General features: G+C 42.8%; 1 protein-coding gene across 1 annotated transcript in view; it reads right to left on the reverse strand.

Annotated features, from left to right (window-relative positions):
- The window catches only part of GC (GC vitamin D binding protein), a 319641-nt gene extending 301572 nt beyond the window's left edge, over positions 1 to 18069 (reverse strand). The window contains exon 1 of the mRNA XM_077276816.1: positions 17833 to 18069. Coding sequence (XP_077132931.1) covers positions 17833 to 17890 — 58 coding nt within the window. The 5' untranslated portion in view covers positions 17891 to 18069. The remainder of the gene's footprint in view (positions 1 to 17832) is intronic.
- Between the last annotated feature and the right edge of the window lie 1851 nt (positions 18070 to 19920).

Below are 19920 nucleotides of genomic sequence, written 5' to 3' on the forward strand. Positions count from 1 at the left end.
CTCAGCAAGCGTCATTTGCACCACATCCATACTGAGCTGGCCCAGGCTATGCAAAAGGATACACAGCACCAGGGCTCATCGCTGCTTCCATAGTCACTGCAATATGTGTAGAGTAGAGATGGGCGGACACCTGGATGTTCGAGTTCAGCAGGTTCGGCTGAACAGTAGCAAAAAGTTTGGGTTCGGGGACCAGAATAGTACCCTGACCCAAACCCGGACCTCATTCACTTGAATGGGGGTCCCGAACATCCAGTGTTTGCCACGCTGTTACGGCTATTCATCAGCCGGTGCCAGTACTGTAACTAAATATATATTTTTTTTAAATGGCGTGGGTTCCCGTGCATTTTTGATAGCCAGCCAGGGGAAACTGTCAGCTGTCAGCTTCAGCAAGCTTGGTTATCAAGAATAAATAATTAAAAATGGGGTGGGGCCCCCATTTTTTGACAACAAGCCTTGGGGGCTGGTATTCTCAGGCTGCTTAGGGGCTATGGATATTGCCCCTCCATTAGATGCGCCAATTCTAGCACTTTGCCTGGCACTTCCCACTGTCCCTGTAGCATTGGCAAGTGGGAAGATCTTATAGATGCCTCTCCATTACTAATCTGTGGGCTTGATGTCACCGGACAATATAAAAGTGACATCAACCCCATAAATATGAATCCAACTTGCCACCACTACAGGGCAAGTGGGAAGAGCCAGAAAAGTACCAGAATTGGCACATCTAATAGATGTACCTTTTCTGAACAGATGCGGGCTGCTACTTTTAGAATGGGGTGCCAATATCCATGGCCTTTTACCAGCCTTAATTGTTATGAAGACCTGGTGGTTAGGAGCACTAGGAATGACCTGATGAGCAAACTAGTAATACAGGACAAGCTCTGGGAAGTGGGAGCTCTGCTGACCGCAACCCCTAATCCTATCACAACAACTAGAAATAGCCGTGGAGCGTACCTGACTCTGCCTAGACGCCTCTTCACAGCCTAAGAGCTAACTACCCCTAAAGATAGAAAATTAAGCCTAACTTGCCTCAGAGAAATTCCCCAAAGAAAAAGGCAGCCCCCCACACATATTGACTGTGAGTTAAGATGGAAGTCACAAACACAGGAATGAAATAGGTTTCAGCAAAGGAGGCCAGACTTAACTAAACAGACTTGAAGATAGAAAAGGTATCTTTGCGGTCAGCATAAAAACTACCAAAAAACCACGCAGAGTGTGCAAAAGAGACCCCGCACCGACTCACGGCGTGGAGGTGCCACTCTGCATCCCAGAGCTTCCAGCTAGCAAGGCATAATCATGATAGCAAGCTGGACAAGAAAACAGTGGTAAACAAATAAGCTAGCAGGGACTTAGCTTTTGCTGGAATAGACAGGTCATCTGAAAGATCCAAGAGAGAACTGAACCAGTACTAGGACATTGACAGCTGGCATCAAGTAACGATCTAAGTGGAGTTAAATAGAGCAGCCAGCCAGGACTAAACGAGGTCAGCTGAAGAAGGAACCTCAGAACCAGCAGCTCCACTCACAGCCACCAGAGGGAGTCCATGGACAGAACTCACCGAAGTACCATTCATAACCACAGGAGGGAGTTCGAGAACAGAATTCACAACACTTAGTATACCAGCCCCTAGTTGTTTGCTTTAGCATGGCTGGTTGCCTAAAATGGGGGGACACATGCCATTTTTTTAGACTATTTAAATAATTAAAAAATTGAAGTGGGGACCCCTCTATTCTTGATAACCAGCTGGTTGCAGACCACAGCTGTGAGTTTTGCCCCACTGGTTATGAAAAATACTGGGGAACACATGCCATTTTTTAAAAATTATTTATTTGCAGTGCGGGCATCGGCTGATAAATACTCCCATCAACTGCTCCTGCTCTCGCTGCTATTAGCAGTAGTAGGTGTTGGCTGATGAGAGTAGCAGTCCCATCGGCTGACACAGGTGACCAGAGGTAAACTTTATACATCTGATCACAGCTGCGCACTAATGCTTCTTATGACAGAGTGGGAGCCATGGCTGTCGAACCGCTGTTGATGATTTTGCCATCTATGAGAAGTTTTGTTTGCCACGCTGTCATTCACCATTGACTCTGGTAAAGTTTGAGTTTGGGTTCGCCCATCCCTAGTGCAGAGTGGAATTCCACTGTGTCGGTACATCACACATCAAAAGGTCTCAATAAAGGCCTAGGCTAGGCAACCCTTGCCACCCTGGCAAACTACAGATTCTCAACCGCTGCTGGCAAAATCCACAGATGTGTGGCTCTGGGTTCACACCAAGTGGGATCTATAATCTCATCATCATCCTCTCTGTTCTCTGATTTCTCACCCTGAGAGTCACCTTCTTGCTCTTCATACCCTGACAGCACAATACAGTATGCGGGCAACTCATGTTTCTGAATCTCATTAGACCTGCCAGGGGGTAATGTCTGGTGACAAGGGTCAGGATTCTTCTTGGACCCTGCTCCTTCCAGCCCTGGATCCAACATTAAAAAGTTTTGACATCAGTGAGTTGCTTTCCTCCTCTTTATTCCGTGAATCTTTGGAGCAGACCTCTGATGCCCTTGTAATAGAATGTGTGAACAGCTCTGCAGAATGGCCCATCTTTGGTTCCCCACAATCAGTTGGGCATTTGAAAATTGGGATGCTGGGTGAAACAATGGTGATTGGGATGGTACTGTGTGATGTTACAGTGGAGCAAGAGGAAAGGAGGCCACTTGATACATCGCTTGGCATCCACTGTAGCACATGATCTTTCTGACCCTCATCTACATCACCGCTTTGTGACTGCCAAAGAAAGGGATTAAAGTAGCCCGTCTAGTAACAAATGTTGTCATTGCTCTTTGGATTGTATGAGACAGTGTTTATTCAGTTGAGATTTCAATAACATTAAAACTTAACCCGCGTACATACCTAACACCAAAAAGATTTGGATTAGCAAATAGGGCCTCCTGGCTGGACCTCAATATTAGGCCTAGCGATTTTGATGAGAAAATGAGGCCTCCTAATTCCTCACTGTAACACAATTTTATCCAAAAAGATTAGAAAATAGGGCCTCCTGACTGAACCCCTATATTAGGCCTAACAATTTATAAAAGCAAATTGGACTTTCTGATTCCTAATGGCAACATTGTTTTATCCAAATGATTTGGATTTGCAAATAGAGCCTCCTGGCTCACCTTCTATATTAAGCCTAACAATTTTAAGAGCAAATGGGGCCTCCTGATTCCTCACTGCAACACAGTTTTAGCAAATACTATTTGGATTAGCAATTAGCACCTCCTGGCTGAACACCTTTATTAGGACTAACGGTTTTGAGGAGCAAATGCGGCTTCCTGATTCGTCACTGCAACACAGTTTTAGCACAAACAATTTGGGTTATATTAAAACTAACAATTTGGGGGAGCTTTGGGAGAACTTCAACACAAGTTTATCTCAATCAATTTGGATTAGCAAATAGGGCCTCCTGGCTGAACCCTAATATTAGGCCTAAATATTTTGATGAACAAATAGGGCCTCCTGATTCCTCACTGCAACAGTTTTATCCCAAAAGATTTGGATTAGAAAATAGGGCCTCCTGGCTGAACCACAACATTAGGCCTAAATATTTTGATGAGCAAATGGGGCCTCCTGATTCCTCACTGTAACACAGTTTTATCCACAAAGATTTGGATTAGCAAATAGGGCCTACTGTCTGATGTCAGATGACTGAGATAAAGTTATCTTATTGGATGAAGCCCCCTTGAGTCAGACTGTTCGGGTCATTTGGAAGTAGAAAAGGTGAATAATAATATAAGTGCCATGCAAACACCAAAGCATCCTGAGACCATTCATGTGTGAGGTTGCTTTTCATCCAAGGGAGTGGGATTCACTCAAAACCCACGGCCAACTGCACAAGCATATGGTCTCACAAGCATATGGTCTTACTAATGGCAGTCAGGCTACCTCTGGCGAGCACATGGAGGGCTGTGCGGCTCTCCAAAGAAATGCCACCCCACACCAATACTGACCCACTTCCAAACCGGTCACTCCTTTATTGAGGGAGTCAATAATGCCAATAACTTCCATCTGTTGTCTATTCCATTTGCACATCAGCATGTGAAATTCATTATTGTCAATCAGTGTTGCTTCCAAAGTGGACAGTTTGATTTCACAGAAGTTTGATTTACTTTGGGTTACATTCTGTTGTTTAAGTGTTTCCTTTAGTTTTAGTTTTTTTAGTTCTTTTTAACAGTGTATATATATATATATATATATATATATATATATATATATATATATATATATATACACACACACATACACACACCCTGAGATAGTATACACGGTACTTATACAATGATAAATACATACATGCACTGCTCAAACATAAATTTGGCACAAATACCATATATACTCGAGTATAACCTGACCCGAGTATAAGCCGACCCCCCTAATTTTGCAACAAAAAACTGGGAAAACGTATTGACTCGAGTATAAACCTAGGGTGGAAAATGCAGCAGCTACGCAATGACAAGGGCCAACAGCCCGAAACACTGTGTCTGCGAATTGAGATACTGATTTGGCTTTTATCATAAGTCATATTGTACGACTCGTTAAAGGGTTGATTGTGACTTGTAGGATCGCTAGTTTCAACTGGTGGCGCTATAGAGTTTAAGTCCTCTTTTTCTCAGAAGAGGCAATTTGCATATTATATTTGCCAGAGGAGCATTGCACGGTGAATAAGCCTCCTTACCTTGACAAGCCAGAGAAAGGAGACAAGCCATAAGGAGAAACGTTACCCCTTAGACTCCAGTCCAGAGCCTCTCACCTAGCCAAATCAGTTCTCATGCTTTGCACTGACGAGGGCCAACAGCCCGAAACACCGTGTCTGCGAATTGAGATGCTGATTTGGCTTTTATCCTAAGTCATATTGTACGACTCGTTAAAGGGCTGATTGTGACTTGTAGGATCGATAATTCCAACAGGTGGCAAGAGGCAATTTGCATAAAAATAGATACCAATAAAAGTAAAATTAATTGAGACATCAGTAGGTTAAGTGTTTTTGAATATCCATATTGAATCAGGAGCCCCATATAATGCTCCATACTGTTCATTATGGCCCCATAAGATGCTGCATACAAAATAGGCCCCATATAATGCTCCATAAAGTTTATTATGGCCCCATAAGATGCTCCATATACAAATATGCCCCATATAACGCTCCATGCAGTTCTTTGTGGCCACATAAGATGCCCCATATAATGCTCCATTCAGTTCTTTATGGCCCCATAGATGCCCCATATAATTCTCCATGCAGTTCTTTATGACCCCATAGATGCCCCATATAATGCTCCATGCAGTTCTTTATGGCCCCATAGATGCTCCATATAATGCTCCATGCAGTTCTTTATGGCCCCATACATGCTCCATATAATGTTCCATGCCATTCTTTTATGGCCCCATAGATGCCCCATATAATGCTCCATGCAGTTCTTTATGGCCCCATAGATGCTCCATATAATGCTCCATGCAGTTCTTTATGGCCCCATGTAATGCTTAATATAATGCTCCATGCAGTTCATTATGGCCCCATAGATGCTCCATATAATGCTCCATGCAGTTCTTTATGGCCCCATAGATGCCCCATATAATGCTCCATGCAGTTATGGCCCCATAGATGCTCCATATAATGCTCCATGCAGTTATGGCCCCACAGATTCTCCATGTAATGCACCATGCAGTTATGGCCCCATAGATGCTCCATATAATGCTCCATGCAGTTCTTTATGGCCCCATAGATGCCCCATATAATGCCCCATATAATGCTCCATGCAGTTATGGCCCCATAGATGCTCCATATTATGCTCCATGCAGTTCTTTATGGCCCCATTGATGCCCCATATAATGCTCCTTGCAGTTATGGCCCCATAGATGCCCCATATAATGCTCCATGCAGTTATGGCCCCATAGACGCTCCATATAGCATTGTGCCACATGTAATGCTGCTGCTGCTGTTGCACTAAAAAAAAAATTACATACCTCTCGTTGCTTCCTGCTGCTCCTCAGCATCCCGTCTCTCTGCACTGACTGTTCAGGCAAAGAGCGGCACGCACACTAATACGTCATCGCGCCCTCTGACCTGAACAGTCACTGCAGAGAACTCGGAAGACGAGGCGGCGGTGGAACGCGGAAAGGTGAATATGACATACTCACCTGCTCCCAGCGCTCCTGGCGTGGTCCCTGCATGTCCCACATCTCCGGGAGTGGCAGCTTCTTCCTGTAGTGAGCGGTCTCGTGGTACCGCTCATTACAGTAATGAATATGTGGCTCCACCCCTATGGGAGTGGAGTCCATATTCATAACTTTAATGATCGGTACCAGTGACCGCTGAACAGGGGAAGAAGCTGCCGTGCCCGAAGACCATGGGAGCAGGTGAGTATTTGACAGGCGTCATATTGTATGACTCGTTAAAGGGTTGATTGTGACTTGTAGGATCGATAATTCCAACAGGTGGCAAGAGGCAATTTGCATAAAAATAGATACCAATAAAAGTAAAAATTAATTGATACATCAGTAGGTTAAGTGTTTTTGAATATCCATATTGAATCAGGAGCCCCATATAATGCTCCATACTGTACATTATGGCCCCATAAGATGCTCCATACAAAATAGGCCCCATATAATGCTCCATACAGTTCTTTATGGCACCATAGATGCCCCATATAATGCTCCATGCAGTTCTTTATGGCACCATAGATGCCCCATATAATGCTCCATGCAGTTCTTTATGGCCCCATAGATGCTCCATATAATGCTTCATGCAGTTCTTTGTGGCCCCATGTAATGCTTCATATAATGCTCCATGCAGTTCTTTATGGCCCCATAGATGCTCCAGATAATGCTCCATGCAGTTCTTTATGGCCCCATGTAATGCTTCATATAATGCTCCATGCAGTTCATTATGGCCCCATAGATGCTCCATATAATGCTCCATGCAGTTCTTTATGGCCCCATAGATGCCCCATATAATGCCTCATATAATGCTCCATGCAGTTATGGCCCCATAGATGCCACATATAATGCTCCATGCAGTTATGGCCCCATAGACGCTCCATATAGCATTGTGCCACATGTAATGCTGCTGCTGTTGCACGAAAAAAAAATGACATACCTCTCATTGCTGCCCGCAGCTCCTCAGTGTCCCGTCTCTCTGCACTGACTGTTCAGGCAGAGAGCGGCGCGCACACTAATACGTCATCGCGCCCTCTGACCTGAACAGTCACTGCAGAGGACGCGGAAGACGAGGTGGCGGAGGAAAGGTGAATATGACATACTCACCTGCTCCCAGCGCTCCTTGCGCAGTCCCTGCTTGTCCTACATCTCCGGGAGTGGCAGCTTCTTCCTGTAGTGAGCGGTCTCGTGGTACCGCTCATTACAGTAATGAATATGCGGCTCCACCCCTATGGGAATGGAGACCATATTCATAACTTTAATGAGCGGTACCAGTGACCGCTGAACAGGGGAAGAAGCTGCCGTGCCCGAAGACCATGGGACATGTGGGGACAGCGCCAGGAGCACTAGGAGCAGGTGAGTACTTGACAGGCATCGCTCCCCCTCACCTGCCAACCCTCCCGCCATCCACGACTCGAGTATAAGCCGAGAGGGGCACTTTCAGCCCATTTTTTTGGCTGAAAATCTCGGCTTAAAATTGAAAAAAGTCGGTAAAATTCAGTAAAAGTGAGGGAAAATAATTGCATTGCCACTAAAATATTTTAAAGTAGATAATAGATAGATAGATAGATAGATAGATAGATAGATAGGTAGATAGATAGATAGATAGATAGATAGATAGATAGATAGATAGATAGATAAAAAGCCGGCAATTTAGCAGCCACGTACAGTAAAATCACACCAAGACCTGACAGGATAGAGTTGATGGATTTCATAGAGTATATACACATATAATAGATATACAGATGTCAGTAACACATACAGTATATAATTAGTACAGTATCTGTGTAGCTTAATGTACATGTATTTAATAATGCAGGTAATGAGTTGATTAGGACCGTCTAACTAGCCTGTAGGACCCAGAACTCTTAATGGTTGGTAGTGGATCACATACTTATTTCTCACTGCAAAATGCAAATACATTTATATACTTTATACAATGTGATTTTCTGGATTTTATTTTTGATAGTCTGTCTCTCAATGTTACAATTAACCTCACCTTAAAATTATAGACTGTTCATGTCTTTGTCAGTGTGCAAACTTACTAAATCAGCAAGGGATCAAATACTTATTTTCCTCACTGTATATATTTTTATACTGTGTATACACTATGTTCCAAATTATTATGCAAATGATATTTTTCTCGGATTTTCCTAAATGGTCGGTGCAAATGACAGTCAGTCTAATAAAAGTCATCACCCGTTAGAGTATACATCGAATTTTATTGAAGAAACCTCCCAATGATAACAGTACAATCTCCAAAATAAATAAAACCTCAAAATGCACTGTTCCAAATTATTAGGCACAGTAGAATTTCTAGACATTTCATATGTTTTAAAGAACTGAAAATGCTCATTTGTGGAATTTGCAGCATTAGGAGGTCACATTCACTGAACAAAAAAGCTATTTAACTCCCAAACATCCTAACAGGCCAAGTTACATGTTAACCTAGGACCCCTTCTTTGATATCACCTTCACAATTCTTGCATCCATTGAACTTGTGAGTTTTTGGAGATTTTCTGCTTGTATTTCTTTGCATGAAGTCATAATAGCCTCCCAGAGCTGCTGTTTTGATGTGAACTGCCTCCCACCCTCATAGATCTTTTGCTTGATGATACTCCTAAGGTTCTCTATAGGGTTAAGGTCAGGGGAAGATGGTGGCCACACCATGAGTTTATCTCCCTTTATTTCCATAGCAGCCAATGACTCAGAGGTATTCTTTGCAGCAGGAGATGGTGCATTGTCATGCATGTAGATGATTTTGCTCCTGAAGGCACGTTTCTGCTTTTTATACCATGGAAGACAGTTGTTAGTCAGAAACTCTATATACTTTGCAGAGATCATTTTCACATCTTCAGGAACTTTAAAGGGCCCTACTAGCTGTTTCCCCATGATTCCGTCCCAAAACATGACTCCTCCACCTCCTTGCTGACGTTGCAGCCTTGTTGGGACATGGTGGCCATCCACCAATTATCCACTACTCCATTCATCTGGAAAATTAGTCATCAGTAGTGTTGAGCATTCCGATGCTGCAAGTATCGGGTATCGGCCGATACTTGCTGTATCGGAATTCCGATACCGGGATTCCGATACTCTTGTGGTATCGGATATCGGGTATCGCAACAACATTAATGTTAAAATGTGTAAAAGAGAGAATTAAAATAAAAAATATCGCTATACTCACCTGTCCGACGCAGCCGGGACTTCAGCGAGGGAACCGGCAGCGTTGTTTGTTTAAAATTCGCGCTATTACTTGGTTACGTGAATTCCCGGCTTGTGATTGGTCAGGTCGGCCATGTTGCCGGGACGCGGACCAATCACAGCAAGCCGTGACGAAATTACGTCACGGCTTGCTGTGATTGGTCCGCGTCCCGGCAATATGGCCGCCCTGACCAATCACAAGCCGTGACGTCACGGGAGGCTGGACACGCGCCCATTTTAAAATGAGCGCGTCCAGCCTCCCGGCTTGTGATTGGTTGACCGCGGCGCAACCAATCACAAGCCGTGACGTCACGGGAGGCTGGACACGCGCCCATTTTAAAATAAGCGCGTGTCCAGCCTCCCGTGACGTCACGGCTTGTGATTGGTCAGGGCGGCCATATTGCCGGGACGCGGACCAATCACAGCAAGCCGTGACGTAATTTCGTCACGGCTTGCTGTGATTGGTCCGCGTCCCGGCAACATGGCCGACCTGACCAATCACAAGCCGGGAATTCACGTAACCAAGTAATAGCACGAATTTTAAACAAACAACGCTGCCGGTTCCCTCGCTGAAGTCCCGGCTGCGTCGGACAGGTGAGTATAGCGATATTTTTTATTTTAATTCTTTCTTTTACACATTTATATGGTTCCCAGGGCCTGAAGGAGAGTTTCCTCTCCTTCAGACCCTGGGAACCATCAGGAATACCGTCCGATACCTGAGTCCCATTGACTTGTATTGGTATCGGGTATCGGTATCGGATTGGATCCGATACTTTGCCGGTATCGGCCGATACTTTCCGATACCGATACTTTCAAGTATCGGACGGTATCGCTCAACACTAGTCATCAGTAAACAAGACTGTTTGAAAATTAGTCTTCATGTATGTTTGGGCCCACTACAACTGTTTCTGCTTGTGAACACTGTTTAGAGGTGGCCGAATAGTAGGTTTATGCACCACAGCAAGCCTTTGAAGGATCCTACACCTTGAGGATCGAGGGACTCCAGAGGCATCAGCGGCTTCAAATATCTGTTTAATGGTTTGTAATGGCTTTTTAGCAGCTGCTCTCTTTATCCGATGAACTTGCCTGGCAGAAACCTTCCTCATTATGCCTTTTTCAGCATGAACACGACTGTGCTCAGATTCAGCCACAAATCTCTTAACAGTAAGATGATCACGCTTAAATTTTCAAGAAATATCTAATGTTTTCATCCCTTGACCAAGGCATTGCACTATTTGATGCTTTTTGGCAGCAGATAGATCCTTTTTCTTTCCCATGTTACTTGAAAACTGTGGCCTGCTTAATAATGTGGAACATCATTTTTAAGTAGTTTTCCTTTAATTAGAATCACCTGGAAAACTAAATATCACATGTGTTTAAGATTGATTTCAGTGATCCATTGAGCCCTGAGACACAATACCATCCATGAGTTTATTTGAAAAACAAAACAATTAAATTGTTTTGACACTTAAATCCAATTTGCATAATAACTTGGAACACAGTGTATATATATATATATATATATATATACGTATATATATATATATACCGTATTTTCCGGCGTATAAGACGACTTTTTAACCCCCGAAAATCTTCTTAAAAGTCGGGGGTCGTCTTATACGCCGGGAATCGTCGTGTACGCCGGTGTATATGGTGGGTGGGGAGGGGGAGTGATCCTGATGACGAGGGGGCGTCTCACAGGAAAGTGAGTAATCCCCATTACCTTATCCTAGCGGTGCAGCGTGGGGGTGTCAGTGCTGGGAGCGGCGGCAGCTGCTGTGTTCTGGTGCGGCGGCTCCTCTTCTGTGTGGGGCCTCTGTGCTGTGAGGTGGCGGCGGCGGCGGCAGCGGCGTATCTTTATCCAGTTGGGGCTCCTCCGGCATCTCCTTAGCCCTGGAGGCCCCGCCGCAACTCCATCGGTGCAATGTGGTGGCCTCCGGGAAAATGGCCGCTGCTCAGATTCAGATCTCGTGTCCCGAGATTTCGGGACGAGATCTGAATCTGAGCAGCGGCCATTTTCCCGGAGGCCACCGCATCGCACCTATTGAGCTGCCTCCGGGAAAATGGCCGCTGCATTGCACCGATGGAGTTGCGGCGGGGCCTCCAGGGCTAAGGAGATGCCGGAGGAGCCCCAACTGGATAAAGATATGCCGCCGCCACCGCCACCTCACAGCACAGAGGCCCCACACAGAAGAGGAGCCGCCGCACCAGAGCACAGCAGCCGCCGCACCAGAGCACAGCAGCCGCCGCCGCCACTCCCAGCACTGAGACCCCCACGCTGCACCGCTACGATAAGGTAATGGGGGATACTCACTTTCCTGTGAGACGCCCCCTCGGCATCAGGATCACTCCCCCCCCCCCCCAAAAGGCACATATTCACCGGCCCTATAAGACGACATAGGGTGTATAAGAAGACCCCCGACTTTTAAGAAGATTTTATATTTTAACTGGTAAAGTTGGGGGGTCGTCTTATACGCCCAGTCGTCTTATACGCCGGAAAATACGGTATATATATTTCTGAATTAAACTCCCTTATTCATTGATTCAAGCTTTATCCTAGTTCTGAATCACAAATAATGCAGATTAACACAATCCAATGTCAATACTAGCTAGTCGTGTTAAAAAAACTGCTAGAGGGCAATGTTCATTTTTTTAGCTGTGCTGAAATTAGACCTCGGAGCTCTATGCAGTCATGGTAACATAATTTTTTATTTGTCAATTGTGTTGCTGTTTAGTCATACAGTTGATTTCCCCTGGGAAAATATTTATTTGCCTACTAACAATAAAAAGAAGTAAAAAAACAAAAACTTGTTCCTTCCACTTATGACAAGTGCATATTCATGTCCATAGGGTTCTCTGTCTCATACGATTGCCTGATCTAATGCAGTGCAATGCAAAAGCATTGCAGAGTATCAGATCAGCAAATAGACAATGGAAAGCTGATGTCCTATACTATCCAGTACACTGCCCCCATCCCTAAAGGGAAATATGCAAATGCATGTAGAAAAGCCGCGGAGACACCATCACGTGTTTCTCAACGCAAGCAATGAATAGCCAGGTCTTTCACCGGGAAGGAACAACCATGGGAAGGGCAGCATCCAATAAAGGAAAACCACCTATGCCAAAACATGGTATCCATCCACAGACAGCTGTTTCGGGGTATTTGCCCCTCATCAGTGTGGAGTAGGAAACTGGCTATTAGTAGCAGTGCCTGGTGAAGAGACTATGAACATAACATCACGTGTTTCTCAACGCAGTGATCCAGAACACTGCCCCCATCCCTAAAGGAATGAGAAACATGTTGAGAAACACGTGATGTTGTCTCCGCGGTGTTGGATGTTTTGATCTCCCCGAGGTCATTCATCCTTATGTTTATAGTCTTTTCACTAGGCACTGCTCCTAATAGCCAGTTTCCTACAGCCACAGGCTCCATCACCACAGGGAGCTTACTGCCCCAGACCCGCAGCTCGGACTGCGCCTGCATCCCCCTTCCAAGCTCACCACACCACTCCGCACAGTGGCTAGAGCTCTACTTTGGAGCCTGTATATCTTCAAAAAAACCTCCACAAACCGCCTTCTCCTCTACTGGGGTTTTTTCTTACTCTACAACAAGTGAGGTTTGACAAAGGCCCACTACGGGGTCGAAACGTTACCTCAGCAATCTTTGTTTTCTACTGTGGGGAATAAAATTAATAAATTTTTGCATTTGAAAATCTATATTTTGAGTGCGGCTGTTATTCTACAAATTTATAATTTCCAATCACAGCTAAGCATGGGAACCGCAGCTCTCTGTCTGGCAGAGATGATTTCACCGCTGATCCTCCATGGATATCGTACATAGGTACGAGTGCTATTCATCAAAACCATGGATAGCACTAGTCTGATTTAAACAATCATAAACTGTAGGCATTTGAGCCACAGCTTAAAGGGAATCTGTCACCCTTTTGAGCATTTTTAGTTATGAATATGTGTATACAGGTTGTATACAGGTGAAATTTGTCATACCTGTATAACTATGGCCTTGTTAAGTGACAATAATATTTTATAGCTTGGAATTTCCAGGCTACGAGGCTGTCATCTAATAAACATGGCCAAAAATCCTTTTCCTGCACATTCTGCCTGCCCACTCTCCTCTGCTCTGTTCCACCCTTCTGTGGACAATGTCTTCAATTTTGATGTGCGCCGGTGCCAGAGAGTCACCACAACTTTTGATCCCAGTGATCTCCGGCATACAGTAGGTGAATTCTCCACAGTGCAGAGGAGCGAAAGCAGGCAGAATGTGCAGGCGTTGGAATTGCGGCCTCTAATAATTTTTACAAAACAAAGCCACATCTAGGAGGCATACAGGTATGACTAATTTCACCTGTATACAACCTGCATGGCTATGAAAGCAGGTGGCGAGAACCCTTGTCTGCCTCCTCTCTCCTATATGCTGGTCCTGTGCACTTTATGCAGTACCCAGATGGTGCACCTATGTGTGAAGACCTTATTGTAAAATGGCTTTGTATTGTCATGTGTTTTAGGCTGTTGTGTAATGCTATGTACCACTTATGCCTTAATGTTACCCCCTTGTGCTTTACACTGTTAAATATGCTGTGCCTGCCATGAATAACTGTTGTGCTGTGTTTGTAATGCACATACTAGAGGCAGGGACAGAAATGGTTAACTGAGGGGGCTGGACTTGCAGCCTCAAGGGAGCAGAAAGCTCCTGCTTCCTGGGGAGAGCCCAACCAGGCTTGGCTGTGGCAGAATATGCTCCCCTGTTGGGAAAACAGTTGCAGAACTGAGGTAACCCACTGTGACCTGGGGCTGGGATTAGTACTATCATTTCATGTGCATGGAGCCGGGGTGCTTACTGACTGTGACCTAGTGGACTCGGCTATGACTACCACCCCGTGCCACTTTGTTACACCCATATAAACAAACTCAGAGAAATTACATGAATGATACATAATTGGGAATATATTGGTTTCATCAAGCATTTGTGTTTCCCCATGTAATCAAATCTGGACAATATTTGTATACTCCTAAATAATATGAAAGACCAAAACTGTATGCCCATATTCATAACTAAAATAGCTCAAAAGGGTGACAAATCCCCTGTAAGTTACACTTTTGACTGATATACAATATGAATTGTTAAATGAATTTTAATAATTTTTCAAATATAAAACGTTATCCCAATAATGATTTCTACTTCTATTTAAAACGCAAATAAAATATTTTGAGTAAATAATATTAGGGGGCATAATGAGAACTCTACAGCAACATATTACTTTTTCCTGGACTTTAGTCTCAAACATATTTACTCAGCGTAACTTCAAATATTAACCATAAATTATAAAGGGATGAACACGCAGTTCTGAAGTAACAGAGACGTTCAGTAATTTAAACTTAGGAAACCTATTTTGACATACTATATTTCGGAATTCTGTATTTATAAATGAGGATCCATTGATCACGATTAAAGTCAGAGGCAGAGTAGAGAGTGACTGCAAAAAAGCATATTTCGCTCTGGGAGATCGGTCCTGTCTGGAATTAATTAAAGAACCAAAAGCAGGGGCTGACATTCCAGTGGTGCACCCAGGGCAGCTGCACAGAGGCCCGGGAGGTAAGGGGGCCACTTCTACTTCCAAAGCAGGTTGAATTGTGCATTATGATTGGCTATTGGACAGCAAAGGGCTCACATACTGTTCTCTTCTGCTGTCTGTGTTCGCTCATGACCCAAGGGTTTGAACCACAGTATGTAATGCTTACCCTAGTGATGATAAGGAAGGGAAACTGGGCACTCATGATCAGGTTTAATAGCAGATAATTGATGATCACTGGAGGTCCCAGCACAAGGACACCATGTGAACTGCTTATTATTAATTAACTCTTCTAACAAGTAAAGATTGGGGAACGCAGAAGACTCCAATATTGCATAATGGATGCTGAAGGACTTGTGCCTTCTTTGTTGCTCAGTGGATTTAAAAAGAGATTGAACAATAGAAAGTTATAGCACTATAATCGTCTCTAGGTAAGTAGCTCACTCAATGACTATAATTTATTCATTTATTCTCATGACTATATTTGCATATTACACATACACTGAGGCTTTAGTTTTCTTCCCTCCATGTTTCGCTTAACTATTGGTATGACAAATAATAATCGGCACTTTCAGTGCAGACGTTAACAGCTTTGCAGAGAAGGAAATAAGTGGAAAGTAATTACAATATAGATTTTACAGACGTCAGATATGCTATAAAAGCAAGGTTTTAAGGCTACACAGCATAATCTGACTTTTCTGCAAAATATGATAAACAGAGAAGACAATTTATCATCAGTAAAACTTGGTAAAAAGTATAAAAACATAATTATTCATTTATCCTCAAGGCTAGTTTCACACTACACAAAAGTCAATTCATTGCTTGAGATTTTTCTGCAACATTTGACACAAAAAGTAATATACTGAACACAGTATATAGCCGGCAATGGGAGGCAAAGCAATAGCAATAAAGATTTCACAAACAACAAAAATGCGGTGACTAAAATCATGGCTTTAAGGCTACACGGTGTAATGAGATTTCTTTTTTTCATTTTTGTAAATTATGATAAGCTGCGGAAATACTTTTCATACTGCTCGTCAGCTGCAAAGCCTGGTATAGCGAGCACAGAAGTGAGACATGTGAAGTCTAGCGATACCAGAAGATGACTAGTTCTATATTGCCTTACATTGGGCAGGGTACTTCTAAACGTGACGAATTTCCATTTGGGATAATACACAGAGAATGGCTAAATATGCACTAAATTTCACAGCCTTTTTCATTACACTGAGGACTTATTGGTCCCTATTTGTGGATATATAGCTAATATCTGCAGCATAAATTAACATTCTACAAATGTGAAATCTAGATATTTTTTATTTTCAGAGGTATCTCCAATGTATCTGCCGAGTGTGAATTTAGGCTAATTGTATGATTGCTTTAAGTGGTTCCTGGAAATTGCAAAAGATATTGATGAATGCTAGCAAATAGAAAAAAGTGTCCTTATGGTGGTTTTCATATCATATAAAGGGATGGCATGCTTTCTCATCGGTGGGGATGACCTCAGCTGATCGGTTTTGCCTTGATGCAATATTTTTAAGCTTTAGTAATAAATTGGTGAAGCTTTATTTCCAAGCGGCTGTATATCTTTCTTTGCTTAATCACAAAGTATCTCGTACTGGGCAAAGTGCACCCTCTAGAACCCTCTACCACAACACATCAGACTCTCGCCTACCATTGAAACCTTCAAAAAGAGCCGAAAGACCCACCTCTTCCGACAAGCCTACAACCTGCAGTAACCACCGATCAACCAAACCACTGCATGACCAGCTTTATCCTCACCTACTGTACTCTCACCCATCCCTTGTAGATTGTGAGCCCTCGTGGGCAGGGTCCTCTCTCCTCCTGTACCAGTCATGACTTGTATTAAGATTATTGTACTTGTTTTTATTATGTATACCCCTCCTCACATGTAAAGCGCCATGGAATAAATGGCGCTATAACAATAAATAATAATAATAATTCAAGGTTGATGGTCAGGGGCAGGATGGATAAACTAAAGAGGAAACAATACTAAGTGACTTCTTATCATTCTCAGAGTCAAGGAAGTTGCTGAAGTCAGATCTCCACTTATCCGAAAGTGATGTTACATACTCTTGATATACAGCATAACAAGAGATAAGAAAAACTTTTTCATAATGCGAATATGAATATTTTGGAGATCATTAAGGGCAATTTCCATGTCAAAACTATTTTACTATAATTATTTTATTCACATTATTAAAGGAATAAATGTGTCATTCATCTATGTAAGATTTTAGCGTGCCTGCTTCTATAACGCATCGTCTTAACAGACAGAAGAAGGCAGGAGTGATTTGTTACAGAAAATTTAGTTTTAGATCCATATTCCCTTTTTCTTCCAGTATTTGGGCGATAATACTTTGTGCAAAAAGGATCAATACGTTAAATTATTGAAATATGATTCTTAAGAAACAGGATGTCACCACTATTCCCTGCTAAAAATGCATCGCTGACCTGGATTAAATTAACCACAGCTAAACAAAGTGTATATTCTTAAAAACAAAAAGGAAAAGATACATTTTAAAAGATTTGCAAAAAAATAAAAAATAAAGATTTATTTTGCATTTAATCTGCATTTAAAACAGTTATTTAGTGTTTAAATAAAATATAATAAAAAAGTTGAAATCTAAAAGGTAAACAATTTCTCTCTTGAATGTCAATTAATTATATTTTGAAATAACAACTTTACTTATCTGACATGCCACAGCGATGTGACCCACATCTACAGACTTTACTGCACACTGTGATTCATTTGAGACATGTTCATTAAATTAATATATTTCCAGTCAAACCCATCAATTAAATATGTTTCCCTTACCTCTGGGGTCTCCATGGCTGAGAGATATGATGAAAATCACAAAAATCAGTCTCTTCATTTTACTGCCTTACTTCCAAACAGTGTGAGGACACGTTTTACACCTTACACCTTCACTCCAGATTTATATATTATGCACAGCTCAAAGTAGATGAATGATTAATTTTAAGGCTACAGAGAGGGGCCCGTTCAGCCCTGACCTTTAGATTTAGCATCAACAAGAAGAGCCTAGTGGAAGACAAACAGGCAGAGGTATGCTGTTGTCAAATTTTGCAATCAAAATCAATCATTAACCTTATCAGAAAACAAACGCTCTAATTAATGTCTTTATTTACTTATTAACAAAGAAGAAAAGGTGAAAAATGTAATGTCTATAAGAAGCCAAATTGGTTGAAATATTAAAATAAATGAATGAAACCAAAAGGTAAGCCTAAAGCATCTGGAAGCCAATCCCAAATTTGTAACAGGGAACCCACCTACTCTGTGGTGCATAGAAACTTGATGGTTTCCAGGTTTGACAGATATGAAGTAAGGCACCAACTTTCAGGGCTGATAAACAGGAATGCTGTATATCTGCCCCCAACCCGACCTGTAAGAGAAGAAAAATAACTTTTATTATGCTCACCTGTGGGGCGGTCTGGTCTGAGGGGTGTGTCTCTTCTTGGTCCGGAGCCTCCCATCTTCTTGTGATTCCGTCCTCTTTCTTGGTTCATGTGGATGACACATCCCTGCATCATCCACACAGTCTCCTCGGCATCGCGCTCCTGCACAGGCGTACTGATCTGCCCAGCATCTGCGCACTGCAGCACTTTGCTCTGCCCTCAACAGGTCAAATAAGTATGGCTGTGCAGGAGCACAATGCTGAGCAGACTGTGTTGATGATGCAGGGAGGTGTCATCTACATGAAGCAAGCAGCAGGGTGACATCGCAAGCAGATGGGAGGTGCCAGACCAAGAAGAGCAACACCTCTATGGCTGGACTGCCCCGCAGGTGAGTATAATAAAAGTTATTTTTCTTCTCTTACAGGTCAGGTTGGGGGCAGATATACAGCATTATAGAATGCTGTCCAGCTTGCTAAAATGTGATTCCCTCGCTTGCTGGATTCTCTAGTGGACTGAGTTTCTCCCCACACACCATTAGTTGGTGTGTGGGTTCTTGAAATCTCAGGATGGATATTTTGTAAGGGTTTTTTATTGATCGCATAGACCCCTGCTCTATTTTCTGCTTTCTAGTACTAGTGGGCCTCTTTTGCTGAATCTGATTTCATCCCTACGTATGTGCCTTCTTCTTACCTCACCGTTAATATTTGTTGGGGGCTTCTATATCTTTGGGGATTATTTCTCTGGAGGCAAGCGAGGTCTTTCTTTCTCTTTAGGGGTAGCTAGTTCCTCAGGCTGGCTCGAGACGTCTAGGAATTTTTTAGGCACGTTCACCGGCTACCTCTAGTTGTGTTGGATAGGTTCAGATTTGCGATCAGTCCAGTTACCATCTCCCTAGAGCTTGTCCTTAGTTTATTCACTTGCTGGTCTATTCGTGATCCTCAGCCACTAAGGATCATAACAGAAACCCAGAGTACCAACCATTGGAGCAACTTAACCAGAGATCAATTCCTGGCTATTAAAGACTTACAACTTATTCACAATTTGATAGTTCGACCAGTCAGATAAAGGGGGTTGTTTGGTAGCTATGGATACTGCTTTGTATTATAAACTGATATGGTCAATCATACGAGACACCAGTACATACACACCTTTAAGATTTGATCCTTCCCTATCATTTAGACATGACATGACTGAAATACTCAATGAAGCACAGAGATTGGGAGTTATCAACAGTAAAATTGACAAATGGTTACTGCCTGAACATCCAATCACCCCCATTTTTCATGGGCTTCCAAAAATGCACAAAGACATTTTTCCTCCACCCTTACGACCTATAATTTTTGGGATAGGTTCTCTCAATGAAATCCTTAGTCACTTAGTTGATGAATATCTTCAACCTCTTATTCCAAGAATTCCTGGTTATCGCAAAGATCCCTCAGCAGTTTTGAAGGTTTTTGACACATTTCAATGGTTTCACAATTATTTCTTT

The sequence above is a fragment of the Ranitomeya variabilis genome, chromosome 1, assembly GCF_051348905.1.
Source record: "Ranitomeya variabilis isolate aRanVar5 chromosome 1, aRanVar5.hap1, whole genome shotgun sequence".
Classification (NCBI taxonomy): Eukaryota; Metazoa; Chordata; class Amphibia; order Anura; family Dendrobatidae; genus Ranitomeya; species Ranitomeya variabilis.